The sequence below is a fragment of the Urocampus carinirostris genome, chromosome 1, assembly GCF_059441175.1.
Source record: "Urocampus carinirostris isolate Australia breed hairy pipefish chromosome 1, RoL_Ucar_1.0, whole genome shotgun sequence".
NCBI classification, from domain to species: Eukaryota; Metazoa; Chordata; class Actinopteri; order Syngnathiformes; family Syngnathidae; genus Urocampus; species Urocampus carinirostris.
This window is the reverse complement of record NC_142349.1, coordinates 57,182,822-57,210,609: the sequence shown is the minus strand read 5'-3', so window position 1 is coordinate 57,210,609 and position 27,788 is coordinate 57,182,822. Positions and strand designations below refer to the sequence as shown.

Sequence of the window (27,788 nt, the reverse complement as noted above, 5' to 3'; positions counted from 1 at the left end):
AATGCTGATGGTGTACGTTTGAACTGCTGCTTAAAGGTATGGTAATCAGTTTAGTATCACTTGAGATTTTTATCTCTATTATGTTTATCTTTAATATGTACACATTCAAATAATTATTGTATTTTAGGTACACGACTTATTAATATTTTGCGTATTTTCGAATGCATGGGAACCTAAATAAATTAATAAATACAGTAACTTCATACGGGGGTAAAATGTGTCAGTACTCAATTAATTCAATGGCCGAACACCGATACTGAACAAGAGTATTGTACTAAAAAAAAGGATCCAACTAGATAAATTACATGCTGTTTACTAAATCAATACATGATTTCAAATAACTCAAACTTGAATTTTAACACTCAGCAGTAACAAGTTTTGGTTGCGATCCAATATCCCCAGTCGATTATTGCTGAATGCAGGGGTCAAGAGGAGAAAATGTGTGTCATTTAGTTCAGTTTTTTCCACCTCACATAAATAGCACCTATGCGGCTTTGACCCATTATCAACTAGGGGCTGGCAGACCGCATGTTAAAAATGGGATGGCGCTACTTTGCGGATTTTTACACAGCGTGGGGGGTCTCGGTCCCCATTAACTGCGAAAAACAGGATTACAGTATACCAGTATATCAGTGACATATGCCGTTACACCCATACCAGCTATCATCCTTACATGATAGTGTTGTCCATTATACCAACATCCACAGTCATCTTCTGGAACACATTTGCCCCCGCTGAGTTTGAATCCATGGTCACACTCGCACCTTTCCTCACAGCTTCCACAAGAGCCCATCAGATCCTCTCCGGAGCACACGTCCTTACATCCTTTGGCACATGAGTTGTAATGACTATTTTTGCCGCATGGTGGTGCTGTGGGACCAAGAAAGAAATGTTTTTCACATTCATCAATTTTCTACTCTTCAAGCAATGAAGTAACCTACAGCACATGGTAAAATTCCACCATGTGGGCACAATGACCCCAGCATCACTGCAAATATTGGCGTATGCCTGCAGCATCTCACAGAGCACGGAAGGGTCGCCGCGAGTGGAGCACATTTTGTTCAAACATCCCCTGAAGTAGCTTTGTGCTCCCAGACTGGATCTACAAGCTGCAAAAGGCCCGGTACTGGAAAGGAGGCTGCCGCAATTCCGCTCATTGGCGTACTCGGCCTCTTCTGTAGGATCGCATTGAAGAGGAACAAGAGTCATTTCACAGTTGGACGTCGAATAGTCGCTCTGCCAACTGTTTGCTAAATCAGAAGCATTGTCCAGAGCTGCTCCATCGGGATCCTTGAAGTCATCTTCTGCAAAATAATTGAAGTTTCCACAAAGACCGCAGACTTGATCTGAATAGACGGAGGGCAGGCTGATCTGTACGTTGCCCGCTTTGTCATAAGACACGGAGAGACCAAAACTGGTTTTCAGTGAAACAGCTGCCAGGTTACTCTTGATTTTGACTGTGTCGTTTCGGAATCTTAATGGGAGTTTCCTCCAGATGCCGTTGACCTAGAAAAAAGACGATAATACTTTTACAATGATTCGGATTAGGGATGTCATAAATAAAACAGTGACGTATGGCAGCGACATTGTTGGTTGCTCGGTGCTTGAATGTTTATCTGAAACACGATAAAGGGCCCATTCAATTGCTATTCAGGTTTCTTGTTAGAAAATGAATCATACTCGTTGGACATTTGCTAACCTGGGGTTCTTTAATCTCTGACGAGAAAGATAAGATCAGACCCACTAGTTTAATTCTTTATACGGCATCCCTGCCTTGCAACTTTTTCACATAATGGTGTGGAATAAGAAGTTTTTGGGTCTCTTTTAACATCTCACTGTACGACACCAACAACAAATTATTTCGAATGCCCAAAAATGTTTTCTTTGCGGTTTTCGTGCGCATGACTAAGATAATTGTCTGCTTTCAGTCTTTGTCCCATAAGATGCTATTGGTCTATTGCTTTGCATCATGACAATACCGGTATGCTGTTAGCTAAACTACCTCCCACAAGGCCATTCCCCACCCCAAAAATGATGAATATCATATCCCAGTGGTCTACTGTATTTTGGTCCTGATAACTCACCACAACCCTGCGTGTCTGCCATTTCACGAGAGAGACTCTGTCATTCCCCATAGACACGATAACCTGCTGCACAGCTGGAACTGACGAATTCCCGTCATGGGCGCTCACTACCTCCACTCTAAAAGTAGACAAAGCTTGAGAGGAAGAGCAGGTCTTGGCCAGAATGTAGTTGCAGGGGGTCATGAAGCGAAATAGCACTCCATCAAAGGTGCTACAGTCGGTGTTGCTATGTATGGTGCAAGTCCCGGTGTTGGACAGCTCCCTGGGGCTTCTTTTTTTAGGACTGCAGCTTTCACCCTCGGGACACTTAGAGCGAGTACAGTGGAGATGTCCACTTGAACAGAGACAGCGAGTAGACGGGTCTGTCCGGATCTCTTTGTCTGGATCACACTGGTGTCCTGTGGGAAATGAGACCAAAATGATAACTTTGAATATGTTAGATGTAGAAAGTGGGACAAAGAATACGTTCACATACAGGCAAAAGGCTGATTGGAAATGGATTATTGCCAGTATTTCAAACATGGAAAGCCAAGTTCCAAATAATCCAAATAAGGTCCTAGTCTGACTGTGAGTATTCCAATTGCAATGGTTGGTTCAGTACGGGGTCCGGCAACAGTTACATGTGGCTCTTTGGTGCTCCCTTCTGTCTCTCTGAGGCTTTTTAAAAACGATTGATAATGGAAAATCATATGATTTCAATAGGAGGAAAAACATGACTAAAATATTCTTAACGTTTTGCAATGTATATATACATACAGTATGTCTTTCCTTACTTTTAAGGATTATATAAAGCTTTACATTTTATGTGGCTCCAAACATATGTTTTTTTTATTGGTCCAACATAGCCTTTTTAAAATTTTGGGTTGCCAACCCCTGGGTTAGCCTTCGTGCTAAACACACACATTAGAGTGTTCCAGTTCCATATGCGCCCGTGTTCTTCTCTCTGCAAGGATATTTTGATACGGCAAAACACTACTTGTATGTAATGTCGCAACACTCACTAGATCAAAATGGACAAAACATGAAAGGGAGACGATTATATGTTGGGACACAAATTGCCGCAGACATGGGACCAAGTCACACATGTGCAAGTCTCAAGTAAGTCTCAAGTCTTCACCTTCAAGTCCCAAGTAAGTCCCAAGTATTTTTTTCTTGGGCAAGTCAAGTCACAAGTCAAGTCCCGAGTCTTAGATTGCCAAGTCCAAGTCAAGTCACAAGTCATAAAAACAGCGACTCGAGTCGACTCGAGTCCAAGTCACTAAGTCTCAAGTCCCCATGTCTGCAAATTGGCTTCACTGGACAAAACATAAAAAGGCAACACAGGATATGTTGGAAGACCAACCGGTTCTATTTGAATAAAACACAAAATAAAGATCATGCCCGTAACATACCCAGGTGTGAATGAAAGAACTACATATTGTTCCAACACCAACCAAGTTTCACAAAACAAAACATGAAAGGAAGACAACACACGAAACATTGGCCACTACTTTAGTACAGCACTCACCACACAATCCTCTTCTTATTCCGATTCGGTTAAATGTGACCTGTTTTTTCAAGGACACCTTTTGGACAACTTCCAAAACAACCTAATCGAAAGAAGATAATTGACATTTACTTGAATGTTGAAGAAAATACAATTTTAAGTTCCTCCTTTTAAAAATTGTACCTTTGTCCCATGCTCGATCATGTTGAGCGGCACAAACACCTGTCGCCAAACGTCACGGGTGAGTGCAGGCGAGGTCCAGATTTCTTCCAGACCGGTACTGCTTTTGAGCAAAACTCGAAGTTTCTGAGCATTAGGTGGGACCAAGTACCAGAACTCCAGACAGGCTTCATCTTCATCAAGTGCATCACTTTGTATTGTATCCACTCTTAAATCACCTGGAGGTAAAATGACAGCGAGACTTAACACACAGCTTTATTTAAACAAAGCAGGTAACAACAGCAGATAGAGGCAACCCATTGTCTGCAGACAAGTGGCTAACTTGAGTGCCTAGAGAAGGAAACAGTGGAAAAAGTAATACATCATGTTTTTAAGATTGGACATATTATTTTGCTTGGTATTTGAATTAACAGTGTTTTATTTAAATACATTAAATGTTTTTACACCCCTATGGGTCCCTATACGATACACACGGGGGCTTTCAAGAACTTTATACCTCTAAGTAATAAAGATGAAATATCCCATGTTTTTGCCCTATTTTTCAAGCAGTATATTAAAAAAGTTATCATTTCTTGACTGGTATTTATGGGAGAATGATGTTGAGGACATTTAGTCACAGTTATGACTTGAAGCCATATTAGAAAATTCCAAGCGGGGGTGCTGGAGCCCATCCCAGCTATCTTTGGGGGCAGTAGGCATGGGACACCCTGAACTGGTTGCCAGCCAGTCACAGGGCACACAGGAACAGACAATTCGCTCGCTCACTCCCACCTAGGGTCAATTTGGACCGACCAATTAACCTAACATGCATGTTTTTGGAATGTGGGAGGAAACCGGAGTGTCTGGAGGAAACCCACACAAGCACGGGGAGAACATGCAAACTCCGCACAGGAGGTTCGATCTCATGACCTCAGAACTGTGCTGCACATGCGCTAACCCCTGCACCACCGTGCTGCCCCGATTTTGATATTGATAATGCATACTGAATTTTGTGTGTTTTTCATATATTTGTATATCTTTTAAAAAAATACTCCATTGCCAGATTGTTTAATATTTATCACACTTTGCTAGATCATTTATATATTTCACTAACTATCCTTCTAATAGGATAAAAAAGGTTAAAATTAGCAAAACTGCACACCGTTTTGCTATATTACACATTTACACTTAGATGAGGTATTGTTACACTAAAAGATAAGGTCCAAAATATGATAAAACAGCAAAAACTTAATATATAGCTTAATATAACCTCACATTTCTGTAAATGAAAAAGCTTTGCAGAGTAGAACAAGAAAGAAAGCTGTATTAGCATTAGTTTGGAGAAGGAGCGCTTGATCAGTATTAATTGCAAAAAAAAAATCAAAATATAATGAATATATGAAAAATTAAAACATAAATTCTTATTGTTTCAGGTATAAATGCAATTGCAGTATATGGAACTTACCTGATCTGTGATGACTCACGGTCCAGTCGCACACTGCATTGTCTTGTTTGCCAAAGGAGCATTGCGTAACATATTCTGTCAAATATGATAAAACAATATGCATAAATGGACTACATATCTCCAATTGTGTCACCTTTTTGTAAATCATTGATATGATACTTGAACAACAAAAAAAGGAAGTATCTGCCTTGAGCTAATATGTCAGGACAAGTGGTTCACATAAAGGCAGAAACGTAATACGATTATCGAAAAAGCTTTCATTTACAGTAAAGGAATCGGTATCGGATAGTGTACAGAACAAAACAATGAAGCACACATTTCAGAATTAAAAGACATCTAATATACTGCATCACAGGCTACTACACATCCCAGCTATTGACCCTTGGCACATGACGTCACGTTGCCTTCTTTAGCAGAATGAGAGCCATAACGGACGGCTAGAGCCACTTGAGTATACCGCAGTGGAAAGAGCAGTTGAGTTGAAACAAATACTAATAACCCCTACAGAAGAATATAAACATCACTTTTTATTATAGTTATTGATTCCTATGTGGTGAGCAAGCTGTTATGCCCGATTTGGAATTTTAGCCCTATTGATGAAGACTGTTTATGTTTATCTGCAGTCAAACAGAGGGAATGGTGTTTTTCTGAGTCAGAACACTGGCAGGCTGGCAGCCCTTAAGTATTTCAGGATTTGCAGCTTACCTTTTTTACAAGGTGCGTTTGATTTTTTTCCAAGAAATTTTATGTTGAGTAGGTACAAGTCACGTCAAAGACATTGAGTAAGATAATTTAGCTAGTGCGAACTAGCTACGTTAGTGTCTTACAGTTACCATAACTTACTACAGAAATGAACTTCTATTGTTGTGATTAAGCAGGAATTCAAAACAGTAATGTATTAAAAACTGTTATGTGCTCTACCATAAAGCCTGTTATGTCAAAATGAACTGCCAAATTACAAATGGATAAATAGAGAGACGAACATTCAGAACTTCAGTTTGCCAAAATAAATATTTTCAACACGCTCAAAAGTGATTTCTATACATGGTACAAATGCCCCGTGTTTTACTGTTCTATTACAATCCTCCAAAATTTAGATACAAAGTCGTTTTTGTCACGGACATTTAGACTCGGGTGGACATTTGTAGGCAAAACGAAGCACAGTAAAATGTACCAGCTACAAAGAACTGGTAAGAATCCAGCTTTTAGATCAGTAAGGGATACTCCGTTTACAATACAGTGGTACAGATCCTGTGGACTGAAATCAAGCAGACTGGAAGATTTGTTTAGATGTGTGAATATGTCAGGAGGAAGACTGCATGGCTCCTTAGCTAACATTGCTAATGCTATCCTCAGTTTCTCTACATAGTGCCCTTTGTGCTTTTCGTCAAGCTGAGCTACCTCATCCAACAGTTGCACAATATTCGTTTGACTAGTCATTGCTAATGGTGTTAAATAGTATAGTAGTTTTCTGTTGTTGTCTACTGTCAACTGGCCTCGCCCACTGTTTACTACGGTTTTACTACTGCCCGTCATGGTGTTGTCACTTGGTTAGGTCACGTGTGCAAAGGGTCAATATAATGTAAAAACCCCAACTGGATCTCAATTAATCAAAATTGAAAGCAAAAAGACACATATGTTTCTCTCGCAAAGTGATGTTCTAAATTGTTAAGAACATCAAGGTTTCTTATTTTCCTCGTGCTGGGGTTTTGAGTTTTTCCTTGCCTGCATGTTAGATTAAGATCGGGGGATGGTGTAATTGTAACCTGTGCAGTTCTTTAAGACATTTTGTAATTAAGGGCTTTATAAATAAATGTGAGTTGATTTGACAAGCCGCTGTGGTTTATGGTCTAAATTTTAACCTGTCAACAGCCTTAGAATTCACTTGTCAACTCTTAAAAAAATCCTTCAATGGTGGAACATTTTTGGTAAATATAACCACTGTAAATACATAAATATTAAATATTTTAAGATTTCTACAGTCGTGTTTATCTTAGATTGTTTTACAATAGACAAGCTTTAATTTGTTATCATAAATCACCTCTCCTCCTCCCGAGTCCTCACAAACAAAATGTGAAATTCTGGGTTGACTTAGGGATTTGTGCTGTAAATCATGGTTAAGTATATCTTGAGCTCGGGCTGGGTAGGGCTTTAATACCCACAGGCCTTGGTCGGGTTGGTCTGAATTCTTTTAGGCCTGGTCTTAACTCTAGTTGGAACACAAACTAGCAAATATGAAAAAAATCTGAAAGGGGACAATACTAGATGTTTTCGGAATACCACCCAGTTCTAACTGAGCAAAATAGAAAAGAAACATGTCATTGGGAACATACTCACGCTTGGCTAGAACAACTACCTCACAATTTAACACCAACCCACTCTAACAGAACAAAACATGAAAATGAGAACGCAGAAAATAATTCCACACGTGATGGAATGAGAGTGTCATGACAACAAGACCATGACATATAACGTAGGCAGAATTAACAAGCTGTAACTGAACATGAAAGAAAGACAATGCAGGATATAATAATAATAATAATAATAATTTCCTTGTATTGTCATTCTGTGTAACAATGTACACAGAACGAAATGTCGATTGCACCTGACCCGTTGTAGCGAGCCGATGCAGCCGCAGCCAACAGAGGGCGCCGCCGACCACTTTTTAAGTCTTAGGAATGACTCGGCCGGGGCGCGAACCACCGACCTCCCAGTCTCAAAGCGGGCGCCTTACCATCTAGGCTACGTTGGGACTCTGACCCCTACCTGACAAGAACATGAAAATACGACAACGCAGGACACACATCCACATGTTGATTGAATAATAGCCCATTTAACTGTTTATCCTGAGATTTTCGGGGGCATCTCAAAGTGAACACAACATGAAAGAAAGAGGACACATAATATACACCCACATATTGATAAACAATAAATGAGTGTTCCATGACGTAGAGACCATAAATTCACCACCCTCTGTGACATCAAAGACCAAAATTCCACCAAAGCACCAAAGTACAGAACATGACTGTACAGAAAGCAAAGTACATGAAAATAGCAATTCTCTCATACCTGCATCCTTTCTCCAGTCCGGTAATTTCACAGATGAAATGTCTGCCCTAAAAATGAGGGAAATACAAGTGAATATCTATCTCACTTGCAAGAGAAAGGTGTTTTACTCATCACCTGCACAAAGTCTGTGTCCGAGTTAGGAAGAGTAGAGTGACTGTGACCAACAAATGTGTCCAGGGACCTGCAAACATGCTTGATACCTTCTTTTGCTAATACTCTCACTTGATGATGTTGATGATGGTTGATGAAGGGGTCAGGAAACACTGATAAATGAATGTAACGTCCTTTTTTCCGGCACGGCAGAGTGGGGAGGCTCTCCTGTGTCACTCCGCGTGGGAGGCTCCGGACGTCAGGCTTTTATAGCCCACTGCTGAACCAGGTAAGCACTGCGGTCGGTTGGGCGGGGGCTAACAGGTTCAAAACAAAGCCCTGGGTCCACGGCTCAAAAAAAAAAAAATGATGTGCGGGAAATGAACGCAGATAAGGTTGATGTTTTAGTGTTGCTAGGCCATAATTATAAGGTTGTGGATGATGTACATTTTTGAGCAATACGGAAACATGAAAGAAAGATTAGGGAACCACAATAACTATTTTTCGTCCTGATAACCTGTGTCTGGAGACCAATACCAGTAACTCTACTTCTTACTTTCACACTCCCCTAAAACATAAAAGCACACACAAAATGGAATTCTTTACAGTTTTGTCTTTATTTTATGTTAACATTTGCAATAACTATAACATGACCAGAAAAGGAGTGTTGGACTTGATTAATTAATCATTCAGGAAATAAAGAGAGAGGGACAGACAGAGAGAGAGAGAGAGAGAGAGAGAGAGAGAGAGAGAGAGAGAGAGAGAGAGAGAGAGAGAGAGAGAGAGAGAGAGAGAGAGAGAGAGAGAGAGAGAGAGAGAGAGAGAGAGAGAGAATGCATTGATTTGGCAGCATGACGAAAGAGCCAAACCCTTCTCAGCGAGATGCAGGGGAAGCAGAGCAGGTGTCCGGTCAAAATACAGCATTTAGGACACTATGAATTGGCATTGGAGATCTCAAGTCAATATTGGCAGCCCCTGCACCCCCACTGCTCCCCTCTCGCGAAGTCACGAGAGCAGTGCCGTCAGTGTGGGAAGCATTTGTTGTTGTTGTTGTTGTTTTATTTTTTACATTAAATGGCCAATCGGCTTGAATATTGCCTGCCAGGGCAGTTCCTTAATGTGTGGGGACCATCAGTTGTTTTTTCTTTCTTCCTTTTCATTAAATATTTTTATTTCAAGATTTAAAAAAATAAATAAATAAATATATATATGTATATATATATATATATATATATATATATATATATATATATATATATATATATATATATTTTTTTTTTTTTTTTTTTTTTCCATGAAGGAGTAAACCAGGGATAACTGAAGCTCGAAGTAGTGAGGCTTTGCTTTATATCATTGAATCTTATCAAGTGGCATAAATACATTTGTTACTATTGGACAAGTGAAATGGAACAGAATTTTCTTATCTGAGAGCTTCTCTCCCAGCACTCCTTCAAAATTCCTTAGTCTTCTTGCCCGATTTTGAGTCCTACTAATGTTTAAACTCATGAGGCATTATTCATTCTTTTTTTTCTAACCGGACGATAACTTTGAGGTAATATTCAGCCGTTATTGATTTGACGACTATACGACAATTAGCTATGGTGTAATATGAGGAATATCTAATATTTGCTTTTGGATGAAACAAATAAATTAGACAATGTGTTGAAGATTTTTTTTACACACTACAACTCTGAGTGTTTTTCTTAAGTATCACAAATCATGACTGACCACTATCAGCACATGAAAAAATGTCCATTTTGTGCTATACGTATTAAGAACAATACTGCCAACTGATAGGCCATTGTGATACACTATATACAATATTTTGTTCCAACATGGCCGAAGAAGCAGATCTAATAAATATAGGAACAAATTACGATTTTAGAATATGATTTACCAACAGAAAACGCATCAATATTGAACAGGCTACAAAATCAGAACAATAAAGTTTAATAAGATAGTGAGAATTTTAAGACATCAAACCATGGTCGACGACGCATAACTGCTACATAATAGTGAAACGTCTACCATATTAAAATGAAAAAAAAAACATGAAAGGTGACGATGGATCTACTGAATACCAACAAACAAAACATAAAAACTGGACACATGGAACATACTCCCTCGTGGACAAAAGAACTCTCTCTTGATCCCACACAAGCCAGTTCTAACAGAACAAAATATTAAAAGAAGACGACACAAGAAACATTTCCATATGTGAACATAACAATGAGAGTGCAATGACGATGAGAACATGTAATATAATACAGAAACACTTACAGTTCTTGCTGTAACAAGAACATAAAAAAACGAACGTGGGATATGTTTGATTAGTTGTAACTGAACAAAACATGAAAATAAGGGCGCTTCAGGATATCTACTCACACCTCGATAAAACTAATAACAAGATAACCAAGATGATGACACCATGAAACAACTATAACTGAACTGAACAAGAAATTGTCAGGTTCAAAACGATGTCCGGATGAAATAAAAGACTTTTGAGTCACAATCAAACTCGTTTATTAAAGAAAAGAATATTGAAACAAGGCAAAATTGTGTTCTTGGATTGCTATGAAATAATCCCACAGACTGAAGCGTGAGCCTCTTTTTATACTGTTTCATAGATATGTGATTAGAGGATAGAATAAAACATGTGCACATAAGCGCATTCTGATCGTTTTGGACAGGAATCACATATTTAATGCAGTGTATAGTGTTGGTCGCTAGATGCCGTGCGAGTATAATAATTGATACATCACAGTAGTTCATTGTTTGAAAATAAATAGGAGTCTTGAGAAAATTAACAGTGGTCTTCAAATTGTAGAGACAAAGTTCCTTTCGCTTGGGAAGCTTATGCTCCTGTCCTTGGGTTGTATGGGTTAGCCAAAAGGAGTTTTGTGCACCTGTTTGATAACAGATAGCATACCTGTCAACCTGTACGGTTTTGCCGTACAAAGTAGGTTTTTTATGGATTTTCAGACAAGTACGACGTTCAAGGAAATCTGTAGGGAAGAACGCAAATTTGTCAATGATGGGTACCATCCGGTATACACCGACTATCACGAAACGGCAAATCAATCAAGTCAAAGGAGTTCGCCGCGGAAGCCTCTATCTCGGTATCGTTTTTTTCATTGCAAACGAAGCGAGCGGTTTGATGCTTCTGTGCGCATGCGTCTGCCGCCTGGGGATTTCCCATCGTGCATCATTCCGAAAAAAAAAATAATAATAATATGGTGTACGATTATTTTGTATTTTGTACGGGAAAATACGACAGTTTGTAGGGGCATGGAGCCGTGGAGGTTGACAGGTATGAGATAGGGAGCCCACCAGTGGCCTCCAGGCTGTAGAGACAAAGTTCCTTTGGCCTGGGAAGCTTATGCTCTTGACCTTGCAGGCGCTCGCTCAAGAAAACAACTCAAAAACGCAACTGCACGATTTTTGAGTAAATATAAATGTTTAAAAGTAAAAGTATAGAATATGGTATACTCGGCCCACTTAGACCATAATTCCCCTTACAGAAATAAAGACCATTCAAAATATGTTGGCTCACCTTCTTAGCTCCAACTAACAAACGTAAAAGGAAGACAAATACCCAAGCGACATAATAGAGCAACATTTTCACTGTAAGCCTAAAAACACAAAACATGACAGATAGAACAGAAACTACAGAACATGACACTAAACATATCTTAAAATGTGAGGAAACTATTGCGTAACAGGATATTTAGAGAGCCTCTTTTTACTCACTCCTGAATGACAACAGGTGGGAAGAGCGATAAGGGAGACATCCACCTTTCGCATTCCAGAAGTCCAGCCGCTTTGTGTCAACAGAGCGCTCGGCCCAAAAACAAACATTTGGATTGACCAGCTAAAAAGAAGCTCTTTGTTAAGCCACTGTAAAGTAGCTCATGTACACCTCCGATGTAACTAAACACATTGCCCATCACGCATAAGCCCTTCCTGGGCACCACAAAAGGCCATTTTGGCCAGATAATGCAATCTACCTGCTGTTATCTAATGGGACAGCCGGCTGATTTTACAATAGATAATACCGATTTATCTTTAAGAAAACCGAGCAGTTTATGACAAATTACACATGAAAGCAGCCACAGAGATAAAAACGAGAACATTAGTGATGAAAGTTTTGTTCCAAGAGGTTTTTGGTGCCACCTACACATTGTGCGGCAGGTATTCAAATTTGGTCCGGTTAATGTTTTGTCGGTCCCGGTTATTCATTTTCTTTGTGTTTTACATAAATGAGACGACTTTACTCAAGGAAATTGGGAAATCGTTTAGTCACGTCATTACCCGTAATACACACCCTACGATTAGTTGAAAAGGTTTGCCTATCTCATGATAAGGGCTTTAAGTAATAATTCCCCACTAGTCATTCTAGCTTAGAACGGAGCTGAAGTGTATGCATTGGAACAAGATATGCTAAGGAAACAATTTTTAAAATTCGGAAGCCTACATTCAAATTTTCTTGCGGGATTAATCATTTTAGCCGGCAACAGGACCTGAAATCTACCGACAAGTGACCACAATAGATTCAACAAGCTGGATTCACACAAAGCGGTTAAAAACAATGAATAGCTAAGTAGGTCAAAGCTGGTGTGACTAACTTTAGCTAATGTTAGAGGCTACTAAAAAGACCAGTAAACAATTGAAGAACACTGTTTATTTACACAGAACAGCTAGCAAGGGCAGATAGCGGTGCACCAAAACCTTTAGCCAAATTGCTAACAAGATTGGCTAGAGAATGAAAAAGTGGGAAAAAGAAAACAGTTTGAAGATGTTTGAATCACAGTTGTGAAGGACGAATGAAAGTGAATGACAAAGCAGCTCACGATAGCTGCTTGAGGTGAGCCATAGCTTGCAGCCAAGTGGCTGACATAAGGGGATGGAGAAGGAAACAGTGAAATAAAAACTGGAGCACAAAGCAAGCCCTATGCACACGTATAGTGAACAATGACAATAGCGGCCATTAGGCTATTTTCATATGTGAGCAGGCATTTATTTTAGCCAGCAACAAGACATGAAAGCCACTGTTAATTCCCGCAAGCGACAACAAAAGACTGAACAAGTTGGATTCCTGCAGAACTGTTAAATCAAATGAATAGGTAGAGCTAGTCGAGGCTGGAGTAAGTGATTAATTTTAGCAGCTAGTGGAAGAAGCTACTAAAGAGGCCAGTAAAATGTTTCAAGAGCAACATTCATTGACAGAGAACAGAAAACAAATGCGCCATAGCTTTCAGCCAAGTTGCTAACATGACTGGCTAGAGAATGAAACAGTGTGGATTAATATCAGCTAGCAACAAGACATGAAAGCCACTGTTAATTCCCACAAACAACAAGAGACTGACCGATCAGACTGGACACCTCCAGAGTCGTTGCAAAGATCGAAGGCCAGAGTTGTTCAGAGCTAGGGTAGGAGCTAACTTTAGCGGATAATGAAATAAGCCATTAAAAAGCCCTTGCAAGAAATAGTTGTCAAGAGTCAAGACCTTGAATGCTGTGGAAGGCGAGTGACACACTGAAGGACAGAGCGGTAGCAGCTAACAATAACGGCTAGAGCGGTGGCTTACATGAGTGGCTAGAGAAAGAAACAGTGGAGAAAACAAATGTTGATTATAACAAAATACCAGGTGCCTAAATCACTGGACTAAAATGAGTGACTAGAGAAGAAAACGGTAAGAAAAGTTAAAATGTCTCAATCACGGGACTGAAATTAGAGACTTGAGAAGGTAACTGGAAAAAAAACCCCGCACCAAATGCCTTATCATGGGACTACATCTGTGGGTAGTAAAGTAAGAGTGGCAAAAGTCAAACATGCCTGAATAGCATGACTAAAATTTGTGGCTAGAGAGTGATACATTGGAAAAAAATGCATGAATGATGGGACTCAGGGCTCAGCTGCGGAAAGAAAGTGTCCTTTCCAAAGCACGATAGCGACAAGCTGCGTTTGCAAGATGGTCACTCAGGCTTCTGTAGTTGTAAGATGGCGGCCCAAAAAGTGCATAACATGAGTGGTTAGAGAAGGAAATAGTTGAAATATCAGACTATTCCTTAAAGATGGGACTCAGTCCCCTCGCATGCAGGGATCAACCGTGGAAGATAAGTACTTGTTAAGTGCTAAAAGAATCAATGTAAAAAGCTACAGTGCCTAGCAAAAGTCTTGTCCCCCCCACCCTGAGAACATTTCAATACATTGCCATATTTCAGGCTTAAACTCATAGATAATAAAAAACTCCAAATCACCATCATGAGAGAAAAGAAACCAAATGTATTCAACAGTTCATATTGTGATAACAAACACAAAATTGAAAAGTAGGCATTGCAAAAGTACTGACCCCCTTCGTGTTGATACTTTGTGCAACTCTTTTTGATGCGATCACAGCTTCAAGTGTTTTTGGGTATGTCTCGATCAGTTTTGCACATCTTGAAACACGAAATGACAGAACGTTTCTGGGAAGGGCAATACTTTCACTAGGCACTGTAGCTTAGCAAAATGTTTTTATGGATTTTTGTAGAAAAAGATGGCTGCCAAATATGTCAGTTTTTTCAACGAGTGTCTCATATTGTGTAATATCATTACACATGTCTAGAAAATAACAGTTTATTAAATAGTAAATGTGTTTTTGCTTAATATTTAAATCAATAGTGAAATGAATAAAGTATTTGTAAACCACTAGGGGTCACTATATCAAACACACTGGGGATGAAGTGTAGTATGGTCCAAAGATAAAACAAAGAATGGTTCCATCGGGTCTTTAAATCCACTTATCAGGTACTGGATGTACTGTACATAGTCTTCCGAAATGTAGCCCTTCCTAGAAGTCTACAAATAGTAATCAATCCCACTAAATCCACAAAGCTGTCACACATCCTGCATGTCTCTAGCAAATAAAAAAGGCCATTTGTTATTCAACCTCGCCCAACAGACACGGACCAGAAAGATGAGGGCAAAAGGCCATTGTGACGATAAACTACAACTGCAGAGAGATCGACTCTTTGAGGAATGGATATTTTCCATATATACGCTGCACTCACCATTTGTCGTTCTGCTTTGGAAAAGAGTCAGGGAAGTAGTCAAAAATCTATTCATGGTTGACTTAGATGTACTGTATACATTCAAGCACAGATCCCAGGTTTATTTTTTTTTAAATGAGAAAAATATGGGCTATTTTAGTCACAATTCACTGGGATTCACTTTGAATACTGAAAAATCTATAATTCTTTTTGAAGTTTGTCCAATTTTTAAAGATTGGTAGTATTTGAATACATTTCACGTTAAATTTGAATAAAGAGAGCCTTAGTTCTGTTCTAATTCTTTGGAAAAATAGACCTTTTCTAGTTTTGTCTTGGAGAAGGATGGGCGCCACTTGCCCAAGACACACTACAGGAAACGGTGGCCCTAGTGGTTAAGGGATCCAACCAACCAACCAACCAACCAACCGACCGACCGATCGATTGAACGATCGACCAACCAACCAACCAACCAACCAACCAACCAACCAACCAACCAACCAACCAACCAACCAACCAACCAACCAACCAACCAACCAACATACCAACCAACCAACATGCCAACCAACCTACCAACCAACCAACCAACCAACCTACAAACCTACCAACCTACTAACCTACCAACCAACCAAAGACCGATCAATTGACCGATCGACCTACCAACCAACCAACTGCTAGAAATTGCCCAATTTTATCTTTACCAAAGAGCATGCCATTCTTCAGTATCTTTGCCTTCTTTAAATGCTCAGCCGAGTGACTGTAGCATTCATCCATAACATTAGGTGGCAGTAGATTACAAATTATTCGATATGCTAATAATCTGCTCTTGATGGAGTGCACTATATTGAATAACTTGTTTGATGAATTTGTTTAGGATCACACTGCAAAAATATAATTTTTAATTTTAATATCTTTCTAGTTTTGCCTTACAAAATAAAAAAAAACAAATAATAATAATAATAATAATAATAATAATTTCCTTGTATTGTCATTCTGTGTAACAATGTACACAGAACGAAATGTCGATTGCACCTGACCCGTTGTAGCGAGCCGATGCAGCCGCAGCCAACAGAGGGCGCTGCCGACCACTTTTTAAGTCTTAGGAATGACTCGGCCGGGGCGCGAACCACCGACCTCCCAGTCTAATACAGTATTCTTTGCAGGTGTTCAATAGTCAAAATAGAACCGTATTCCTATTGTTGTTATTTTTGTAGAAATACGAGATAAAAAAGTAGTAAAACTTTAATAACTGTTAAAAAAATTCCCAAATTATTAACCAAATTGAATAACCTGTATTAACCTCCTAAGCCCTGATGACCACAAATAATAAGAACAATTTTAGGCAATACAATAATTTAAGCTTTAAAAATAAATAAAATAACTGGTGCCAGAAATTAGTTTTCAAACATTTTAAACATGTGGCCTGAGATTTTTTAGTGAAAAAATGTGCATTTGCTCAAAAAAGGGTTGAGAAACCCTAAGGTTTGCAGGCTGTGACCTATTTTAGCCTGACAAAACTGTCAATGTTGATCAGAAATCCCTATTTTTTCAAAAAAGCTCCAATGTAAACTGAATTTCCTGTCACAATGATTTGTATAGCCCTAAATCACAGACCAGTTAGAAGGGCTTTACATGCTCCCAGTTGACAGATGCTAAGTAACAACATCCACTGATCTTAAAGCCACATGAGAGCAATTTGAGTGCCTTGTCAAAAAAATCAGAGCATATTCGTTTTAATGATTTACATCTGCTTCAAGTGTGCACTCCACCAGCAGAAGGTGGCACTGTGTCTCCTTCTGAAAAAGGTCCTCAGTGTCCCACTCTTGCTGGTGTATCACAGCTTATTTTGCAAGCCAAAATAGTTCCCTGTGAATTCAATTGAAAGTGAATGAATTGGCCAAACATAATTATTTTCATCCCGAAAAACACCTACAAGTTCTTTCTATTCCCCTAGATTTTCGATGTCTCTCCATTTGAATGGCCCCCATTCGCTGCTGAGAAATGAATGAAAAGAGTACGAATTTAATTACGATAATGACTGATCTCGCCATCTCCGCCCCGTTAAAGCGAGATAATTGTCATTCGCGTTTTGATAAGGAATGGGGTCCGCTAATTCTCCCACGTTTAGTGTCCCGCCTCCCCTCAATTAACTTCGAACTGCTCTCCATTACACGCTACAATGAGGTCCGCCATTTCATTACCTCGTACGGTCTCCTAATTGTTTTTCTCTTTCAACGTCTTCCCGTTATCCGAGTGGAGATATCCCGTGCTGGTGGACAAATGGATGAATGCAGGTGGAGTCAAATGACGCTTACTTGAATGTAATTTATTACGCCTTCTGTATAACCTTGAAAGGTCAGCAACATCCATCCATCCACCGCTTAGTTTTAAGTATCATTAAAATTAAAGCAGTAGGGTCGCGGGGGTGCTGGAGCCCATCCCAGTTATCTTGGGGCAGTGGGCAGGGGACACCCTGAACTGGTTTATAGCCAATCACAAGGCACACGGAGACAGACAACTCACTTGCCCATCCACACCTAGGTACACTTCGGACCGGCCAATTAACCTGACATGCATGTTTTTGGGAATTTGGGAGGAAACCCTAGTGTCTGCAGTAAACCCACGCAAGCACGTGGAGAACATGAAAACTCTACACAGGAAGGTCTGATCGTATGACCTCAGAATTGTGATGCACATGCGGTAACCACTGTGCTGCCGTGCTGTCCGGTCACCAACATGTCACTTGTTTTTTAATAGGCATTTTTTTGAAAGTGATCAACTATTATATTTAACTTTTGAATTAAGATAAACACCAGTCCTGACCTAGCTGGAGAAAAGAAATCCATACATGTAAACAAAAAGTTTTATTTAAATAAAATTAATCCATATTCAATAGTTTACAGAAACATAACATCAAAGATTTTCAGGATCTTCCGAATTCAGACACATCATAGGTACTTCAACTCAGTCTCGACTATGCATCGTTGCTGTATAATCTTAAAACATAAATAATATAATAAAAAAAACATGAAAGTAAGAAGACGAAGCACATAATAGAAATTCATCTGGTTCAATCTGAAAAAAAACACGAAACCAAAACAATGCCGAAAAATATTGGAATACCAACTGGTTTTAACTGAACAAAACACAAAAGTGAAAGAACGCAGGGACATACTTACAAGAACACAGAATTCCAACATCAATCGGCTCTAACAGAACAAAACATGAAAAAGAGACAACACTTATATCCTGACAGAACAACTATCAGAATACCATGTTGACATCACCAATAAATATAAAGCAGGCACACTAACTAGCTGTAAATACATTAAAGGAAAACAAATCCAGACATGTAGGAACACTTCCTAGCTCTAACGGAACAAAACATGAATGGTGGAGAACACACACAACGTCAAGAAAACTTCTGATTGGCTCCCTGTCAGTATTTGAACCGAGTCCTGTCAACCCCCTGTTGTCCGTCCGTCTGCGAATCTCCGTGTACACAAGGCAAGCCTTTTTCGACGCTGACCCCCGCCTGTCCCATTTTTGCTCCCGACCACTTCTGCTCTCCTGTCCCAACTTACGACCCGTTTTCTGATCACGATCACGTTTGCTCTCCCGTCCTCGCTTACGACCCCTTTTTGCTCCCGGCTACGTCTACTCTCCCGTTCTGGCTTATGTCTCGTTTACGACCCCGACCACGTCTTGCTCTACCAGTCCCGGCTTACCGACCAGTTTTCGGCCCCTGACACCGCCATCGCTCGGTACGGAAGATCCACTTCCGTGTTTGGATCACAATCCGAGTACGAGAGCAATTAGCTTCCCGCGCCCAGCAAACGCCGGATCGTGGGAGCAGCCCTTCCTCTCTCTTTCAATAAAACTTGTGGTAAAGGTCACGCAAGTGGCTCCAGTTTCCGTTCTGGACCTGACATCCACGGGTTTGCACTCAAGAGGACAGTTAAAGAGACCAAGATGCCGGGTACTGAAAAATTAGAAAATTGGCTCTTAAAGCGCCTAAAAAGTGCTTGGATTTGGCCATAAAATGGTGCACATACCCTATTCCAGTCGTTAAATAGTACTTAACCTTCAATGGCACACAACACCTAATGGCACTGTCCAAGAGTTAAGTTTAAGATTTAAGTTAGGGATTTTTTTTCTTTATTTTCCGGTTGTGACTGAAATCAATGAGAATGGAAGGGTTCAGCCTGGAACTAATCGGTTGAAGCGTTTCTCGTAAAACGGAAACACAAGCGCAGCAAATGTTTGTCCTTGGAATATAATCAAACCACATTGCCAATGTTAATTTTTGCAACAGAATCAGAGAAGATTTTTCAGTCCAGTAGCGCATTAAAGCCCCAATATATATTATGTAGTGATCCCTAGTCACGTAAAATTAACCATATATTTAAATAGAACACAATTGATTCAAATAATAAGCAAAAACACATGTACTATCCCTTTAACGTGATTTAGAAAAAAAAATATCGCACAACTTGAAGAGGCTGACCTGTTTAGCGGCCATTTGACTATTACAAAAGCCTGAAAAAACATTTTGGAAAATTGCTTGTCCCTGTGGTGTTTTTTAGCACTCAACAGCCACTTAGCGGACACGACCACCCCAAACATTTGACCTTCGCCAAGTTCTGACATTCAAGCATATTCCAATTTTTCCCACGGTTTCATTCTCTAGCCACCCATGATAGCCACTTGGCTGCAGGCTGTGGCTTGACGCTAGTGTCGCTGTTTCTTTTAGCTGTTCTGTGTCCATCTTGGGTGTCACTAGCTGTCCACAGCTTGTCATGTAAGCTTAAGTTTCTGAGTTCCGTGATGGAGCTATCTTCCACTTTTTTTCCCACTGTTTCTTTCTCTAACCACTCATTTTAGCCACTTGGCTACAGGCTATGGCTTGCCGCAATTGATAACTTGAAGAAGCTGATATTTTTGGCAGCCATCTCATTATTTCAGAAGCCCGAATTACGAAGCACTTAACGAACACCTACCTTCCGCAGCTGAATGTCATGATTACTGATGTGACTCAGCTGTGCCCATTCATTTGGGGCAACCCGCCGCAGGTTCTGATTGGCTCTCTGTCACTATTTTAACCCACTCCTTTTAATCCCCTGTTGTCAGCCCGTCTGCAAACCTCTGTTTTTCAAGGCAAGCCTTTTTCGACCCCTGACTCCCATTCACCCATGTGACTTTTGCCACTGTTTCCGTCTCTAGCCACCTATAATAGCCATTTTGCTGCAGGCTATGGCTCGTTTTAAGTTGCTATCGTTACAGTAAGCTATTCCATGTTCGTCTTTCAGTGTCACTCGCCTTCCACAGCTGGTCATGCTAGCAATGGTCGCTAGGTTCTGAGATTCTACGTCATGATGCTTGCTCTTGCAATCTTTTATTAGTCAATTTGGTATCTTTTCTCGCTATTCACTAAATATAGCCACTTTGAGTTCTGGGATTCAGGTTTCTGACGCTTCCTATAACAATGTTTAACTGTCCTTTTAAGTATCTACTCCCGCCAGCTGCCAAAGATAGCAACTTTACTGAATCCTATAAAAGCTCTGACCAACTTAGCTCTTCGCTTTCTTTGCATTTTTGTCTAATAAGGTAAGATTAATTTTTTTGCAGTGTGTCAAACTGATTATTCATTTTGATTGTAAAAAGGCACATTTGCGTGAGTTTCTCTGTGCACTTGGTATGGGTGTATTTGTGTGCTCGCATCGTACACTTACATTTTGACACTTCTTTATCGTAACAATGCTGAACACAAAAATTACTTTGCATTAAATTGTGGAAGTTATGCTGGCATTTTTACAGGCCGATAAAAATATGTTTTGCAGTCGACTCTGAAAAGACCGACATGTTAGTTATTGGTCCATCTAAATGCCGTGATTTATTCTCAAAAACTGCTGTGAACATTGACGAATGTCACATCACACAGAGTGACTCACTTAAAAATGTAGGTGTCATATTTGACCCCGATCCGTTCTTTCAAACACACTTGAAGAAAATTACTAGAACCGCTTTCTTCCATCTTCGCAACATTGCTAAAATTCGTCCTATGCTGTCTCAGTCGGATGCGGAGATTATAATTCACGCGTTTGTTACCTCCCGTCTCAATTACTGTAATGCACTACTCTCCGGTCTCCCGAAGTCCAGAATCAAGAGTCTTCAGCCGGTACATATGCCTCAGCGAGGCTTTTGACTAGGACAAAAAAGTCTGATCACATCACGCCGATTTTGGCTAACCTGCATTGGCTCCCTGTTAGCCTTAAGATGTGATTTCAAGGTTCTCTTAGTATTATACAAAATCATACATGGACTTGCTCCCTCATTTCAGATCTGATTTCCCCCTATGTTCCGGTCCGAAACTTTAGTTCTGAAAGCGCCGGTCTACTGGTGATCCCAAGAGCCAAGAAGTGTTCCGCAGGTTCGAGAGCGTTCTCCATCCGGGCACCGGATCTGTGGAATGCTCTTTCCCCTGAGATCCGATCTGCAACCTCAGTGGAAATGTTTAAATCTAAGCTTAAAACACACTTCTACTCTATAGCATATGAATAACCTAAACTTTTTGTGGACAATATCTCTGTATTATTTGTAATTGCAACATCCTTTGCCTGGTAATCCTGAAAGGGGGATACCCCATGTGCGGTCAAGGTTTCAAGGTTTCTTCATTTTCCTCATGTTGAGGTTTTTGAGTTTTTCCTTGCCTTCATGTTGTTTCCAGATCAGGGGATGGTGTAATAATAGTCTGAATTAATAGTCTGTACAATATCATGTGCAGACTCTTTGTGATTAAGGGCTATACAAATAAAAATGACTTGACTTGACTTGACTTGGCTTGACTATTTAGCCAATAGCGTAATGTGTGCTTTAGAAATAGAGCCTGTTTGATTTACTACTAGCTTGATTAATGCAATATTTGGTTCAGTATTCAACACATTTGTCTCCAAATTTAACATTTTGACTAATTTAAGGCAGGGCCACTTGTGTGTCTTTTTGCCACTAGGAGCAGGGTGACACGGTAGGAAAACAATATGGTTGGACAATTATGCTAATTAGGTTTTTGAATCGACCAGTCATTCCGCTAAAAGTTTCTTAACAAAATCAGGGTTTTTAATTACATTGATGAGTGAGTTTAATAATAAATATGGAACACTCTGCTGCTTAATAAGCTACTTTGAAATTGAAGCTTGACATTTTGACCATGATATTTTACTGAAGTTATTAGAAAATAACTCGAAAGTCTCAATTTCACAATTTATTTTTTTTCTACTGTTTCCTCCTCTAAATACTCTTCTTTGGCTGCAGGCTATGGCTAGCCAGTAGTATTATTGTTAGCTGCCCCTGATTTGTCCTTCAAACGTCGCTTGGTTACGGGATTTATGGTCCCGATACATGACAAATTTCGCTTTGCCCTTGCAGTCTTTCACAGGCTTTTTAATAGCTTTTCCCACTAGCTGCTAAACTTTCCCTAGCTCTGACCAACTCAAGTTATTGGATCTTTTCAGCTCCTCTGGGTGTTTACAGTTTGCCTACATTTTTGTACTCACTCAAGGGAATTAACAGTAGCCTGTTTGTCAATGGCTGAAATTCATTCTTAATCATGCAAGTAAATATGGAAGTAGTCTTCCTAATTCTGTAAGGTGTTATCCGTCTGTATTGTCTTTTTAGCTCTATTCTAAACGAAAAAAACCTCTATGGGTGAATTATAATACACTGTCACTTAAAGGGCAGAAATTATGACATCATCAGCTCTTAGCTAAGAGAAGCACTGTCAGGCAAAAACTCGGAAATGTTACATGACCACCCAGAGGACGTCTACTAATTAATAATGGAAGTAACATGTGGGAAGGTGATGTCATACCCAAGCAGACGGTCTAAAATTCACATTTTAGTCATCGTTTTTTCCTCAATCCAGTCTAATTCATCAGTTGACTTTTATTGATATCTCGTCTCTGGCTGAATTTATCTCAGTTATTCCAGTGATGAAGTTCTGGTCCCCGGTCGGAAAATTAAAATTACATCTCTGCTGTTTAAAGGTAGTAGAAAATACCGTATATTCTGCAATATAAGGGCCGCTGGATTTTAGGGCGCATCCCACAAAAATAATGTTTTGTCGCCCATAATGGTTATTGTACTATCTTCTTTATTCATTATCCATTATCCGTTATCGGTCAGTTTATAATACGCTACAAAGTTTAGGAGCCGGGACTCTTACTCTCAGCCAAAAGGCCAAGCTAAGGTCTTAGCCCTAAAGCATTGCTGCGATCATTGCAGAGGGTTTTTTTTGGGGTTTTTAAGGGTTATTGATCCATCTTCGTTATTCATTATCCATTATCCGTTATCGGTCAGTTCATAATACGCTACAAAGCCTAGGAGCCGGGACACTTACTCTCAGCCAAAAAGCCAAGCTAAGGTCCTAGCCCTAAAGCCTTGCTGCGATCATTGCGAATGCACCGTTCCCGGAGGTACTGCAATACCGGGCCGATGCGTGGAGTGGACAGAGCAAGCTCATATTCCATCTCCGAAATGCAAAAATCAAAGAGGCCAAGCTAAGGACCTAGCATCAAAAGGCCAAGCAAGGCCAAGAAGGCCAAGCTAAGGACCTGGCATCAACTCTCAGCCAAAAGGCCAAGTTAGGGTCCTGATCATTGCAGAGGGGGTTTTGGGGTTTTTAAGGGTTATTGTTCTATCTTCGTTATTCATTATCCATTATCCGTTATCGGTCAGTTCATAATACGCTACAAAGCCTAGGAGCCGGGACACTTACTCTCAGCCAAAAGGCCAAGCTAAGGTCCTAGCCCTAAAGCCTTGCTGCGATCATTGCGAATGCACCGTTCCCGGAGGTACTGCAATACCGGGGCGATGCGTGGAGTGGACAGAACAAGCTCTTATTCCATCTCGGGCCAAAACTAAGCCACTAGACCACTGGTGATACAAATGCCATTGAAAATGCATTTAATTTTTATCTCATTATCAAACTATTTTTACTTAGGGTACCAGTTAGGAAATTGAGAAAACAGAAAGTCATCCTGAAATATACAAATAAATGCCAAAAACATAGAGGTACAGTTAGTTTTGAGCGTGCGCTAAATAACCCGATTCACGGCACTTGGTATTCGGGGGCGGTCTCGTACTAAATCGGCCGGAGCATGCTTAGCTTCCGGGCAATCTCAGGGCGGTATGGACATAAACGGGTCGGTATTAAGCACAATTTCCAATTTCAAGTCACATTTATCTGTATAGCCCTTAATCACAAAAATGTCTCAAAGGACTGCACAGTATTACAATTACACCATCGCCTGATCTTAAACCAACATGCGGGCAAGGAAAAACTCAAAACTCAGTGTGAGGAAAAAATGAAATGAAATTATCTGCATTCATTTAGCGCTTTTCAAGTCAATGAAGACTTCCCAAAGCGCTTTACAATGTGCTTCACATTTACCAATATCAGCCGTGCAGCCATGAAAGGCGCCAACCTGCTTATTGGGGGCATTATGGGTTCAGTGTCTTACCCAAGGACACTTCGACATGTAACACGGAGGAGCTGGCATTCGAACTGCGATCTCTTGATCCCAAGACGAGCGCTCTACCTCCTGAGCTAAGAAACCAACAATTCTGGCCAACTTATGGTTTTTAGGTGGGCCTTACAAACTGAAAAATACAGTTGTTCAAAAAAAACAAAGTAAAAAAAAAGATGAGAAAAGATGAGGAGCTTCAAGCAAAATGCGGAGGTTGCCTGGGCTTAAGTGCAGTAGAGCATGTAAGACTAATCAAAGCTCACACACGTGCATGCACAAGCGCAATTAGAAAAATGGGAAATGAACCCTTTGGTATTGTAACTACCAACTCATTTGCATTTATTCTAATAATATTGGATTTGCCTAAGGAGCTCTGACGGAAAAAATATGTATCATTTTTGAGGCATAAAAAAGGAAAGCTCACTTAACACTGGATAGAAGGGAGCAGTATTTTTAGGCGGAGAGTATTAAAAAAAACTCAAATCCAACTGGGCCCCCTTGTTACTTTAACAGTTATATAGGAGATTGTCATGTGAAGACAATAGACCCCAGGATACAATATTAATTGGGGATCCAAGGTGAATTGTTGTATGGGGACAAATAGTAACCTACAGTAATTGACTAATGCATTCCAAAACCCCAATACCCCAGGAAAAAAAATGATAATGGTATATACATATTATAGATTGGTAAAAATAGTATATAAAATAAACATGTATATGACTAAATAATATTAAATAACGACAATTTTTACCTTCCTTACGTGTGAAGTGACTTGAGCTGGTACAGTGGTATAAGTGGGTGGATGAAAAGGCTAGTAGGTACGGCAGACTAAAAGAGATTTTTAAAAAAAAATATTTGTTTTTAATTTATTTTTTTAGCACATTTTCTTACAGCGTTTTTATTATAATCTGTATAATTTCTGATATCCAGTGCTTTCTGGTTTTAATAATTTCCATGTCTTTAAAAGACTCAATTACCTTAATTGTTTATAATATAGTTGATGATTGTCCCCATTGGGGATTAGTTATGGGCATATTTGAGTGTAACAATGCTAGTACCTTCTTTATATTTCTTATCTTGTTTCTAATGTTTTCATGTTCTGAGTTCTTCATTTAGTACAAATAATTATATAGATAAATAAAAATAAAATTACTTTTAATGATTTAACACACCAGCATGGCGGCGCAGTGGTTAGCGCGCGTACGGCACAGTTCTGAGGTCGTGAGATCAAACCTCCTGTGTGGAGTTTGCATGTTATCCCCGTGCTTGTGTGAATTTCCTCCGGGCACTCCGGTTTCCTCCCACATTCCAAAAACAGAGAATTGTCTGTCCCTGTGTGCCCTGCGACTGGCTGGCAACCAGTTCAGGGTGTCCCTTGCCCACTGCCCGAAGATGGCTGGGATGGGCTCCAGCACCCCCCGCGACCCTACTGAGAATAAGCGGTGCAGATAACGGATGGATGGATGGATTTAACACACACTAGACCCCGGAATATGAATCCATTGAGGATCGCAAAGAGACATTGCTGTAGATTAGGGGGAACAAAACCTGTCTTAATGCATAGGGAATGCATTCCGAATCCCTAATTTCCTTAATAAAACCATTACAATAACAAAATAGTATGTAGTAAGTACTACTTCTGTGTTGTTACATGTATTAGGTTAAATAATGTTTATATATAACTACATGGACGTAAAATGTGAACTCTCTTTGGGGTGATGTGCTCGGTAAGTGGACTAGCGAGTGTGGAATAAAAATGAAACTGATTTTAAAACTTCCACTCGCAGGAGTTTTCCTGTTTCCTGAAGATTTCCTTGCTTAAACTTCCTCCTTATCTTCAATAACAGTCCCAAAGTTCATCTGGTTGAAGCTTTTTAGAGAGAGTAGTGTTTTTTTTGTTTTGTTTTTTACTTCTACGTATAATTTGACAATCGCAAACTTGTTTCCATGGTTATCATGTTTTGCTTCTCCCTTTTCACAATTGCATGTTGTGGGGACCATAGTGAATGAATGCAGTCCAAATAATACAGTATTCTATCCCTGACTTGCAAAAAAATATATATTTTAAAGAAAGAGAAGGGCATTGTGGGAGGGAGTTCAGCCAATTGCATTTCAGCATCTTCATGACCCAAACCAGTTGCAAATGAGCATGTTAAATGACGTCAACAAAAATGTTGTTGTTGTATGGTAGGAAGAAAGTCATAACGAGGGCCAAAAAACTGTCCACATCGTAACGAGATAACATCGTAAGGGAGTGAAACCATAGTCTGGGAGTTTACTTTAGGGCCCGGTCATACAGCCGTTTGCGGCGGAATCACGGCCAGAAATTTCTGCCTGTGAGGCGGACGCTATTGGACGCTTTGAGATCGCCATACAGACGAGATACAGCAGTGCTAAACACGCGGTCGAAAATTCACGCGCGGTTGGCAGCGCGAATACTTTGGAGCACGGGTACACAGCCTTTCACGGGCGTATCGAGGCTGAATCATGGCCAGCAATTTCTGGCCGTGAAACAGACGCTGTTGGGCGCTGTTGGACGCTTTGAGACCGCCATATAGACGAGATACAGCAGTGCTTTACACGCGGTCGGAAATTCACACGCGGTTGGCCGCGCGAAAAAGTTTTGTGCTGCTTAAAACTTTGAGCACGTGTTAACCGCGGGCGGCACACGAGGTAATGATGCGGAAATGACGCGGAAATGACGCGGAAATGACGCGGAACGACGTGCCCTGGCCGCGGCCAGGGCGTGGTTACACATGGGTAGGACGGGAAATTTCAGCGGGTAATCGTGGGTGAAGCATGGTAATAGCATGTTCTGCACCTGTATCGCGGTGTTATTACGTGAAATTAGCATGTTACGCGTGTGACGGTCAAACGCC

At 40.2% G+C, this 27,788-nt stretch overlaps 1 protein-coding gene and 1 non-coding gene across 2 annotated transcripts in view; both read right to left on the bottom strand.

Annotated features, from left to right (window-relative positions):
* LOC148376342 (zonadhesin) overlaps positions 1–8,573 on the bottom strand; it is a 29,732-nt gene extending 21,159 nt beyond the window's left edge. The window contains exons 1-8 of the mRNA XM_088319648.1: positions 8,378–8,573; positions 8,264–8,310; positions 5,195–5,269; positions 3,754–3,968; positions 3,592–3,673; positions 2,085–2,482; positions 942–1,506; positions 674–870 (exon numbers count right to left, since the gene is read on the bottom strand). Of these exons, the coding sequence (XP_088175774.1) occupies positions 674–870; positions 942–1,506; positions 2,085–2,482; positions 3,592–3,673; positions 3,754–3,968; positions 5,195–5,269; positions 8,264–8,310; positions 8,378–8,454 (1,656 nt within the window). The 5' untranslated portion in view covers positions 8,455–8,573. The remainder of the gene's footprint in view (positions 1–673; positions 871–941; positions 1,507–2,084; positions 2,483–3,591; positions 3,674–3,753; positions 3,969–5,194; positions 5,270–8,263; positions 8,311–8,377) is intronic.
* A 15,258-nt stretch (positions 8,574–23,831) lies between these two features.
* On the bottom strand, positions 23,832–24,028 carry LOC148376341 (U2 spliceosomal RNA). Its single transcript, XR_015848358.1, has one exon. It is a non-coding gene; the product is annotated as a U2 spliceosomal RNA (small nuclear RNA).
* Positions 24,029–27,788: the final 3,760 nt, after the last annotated feature.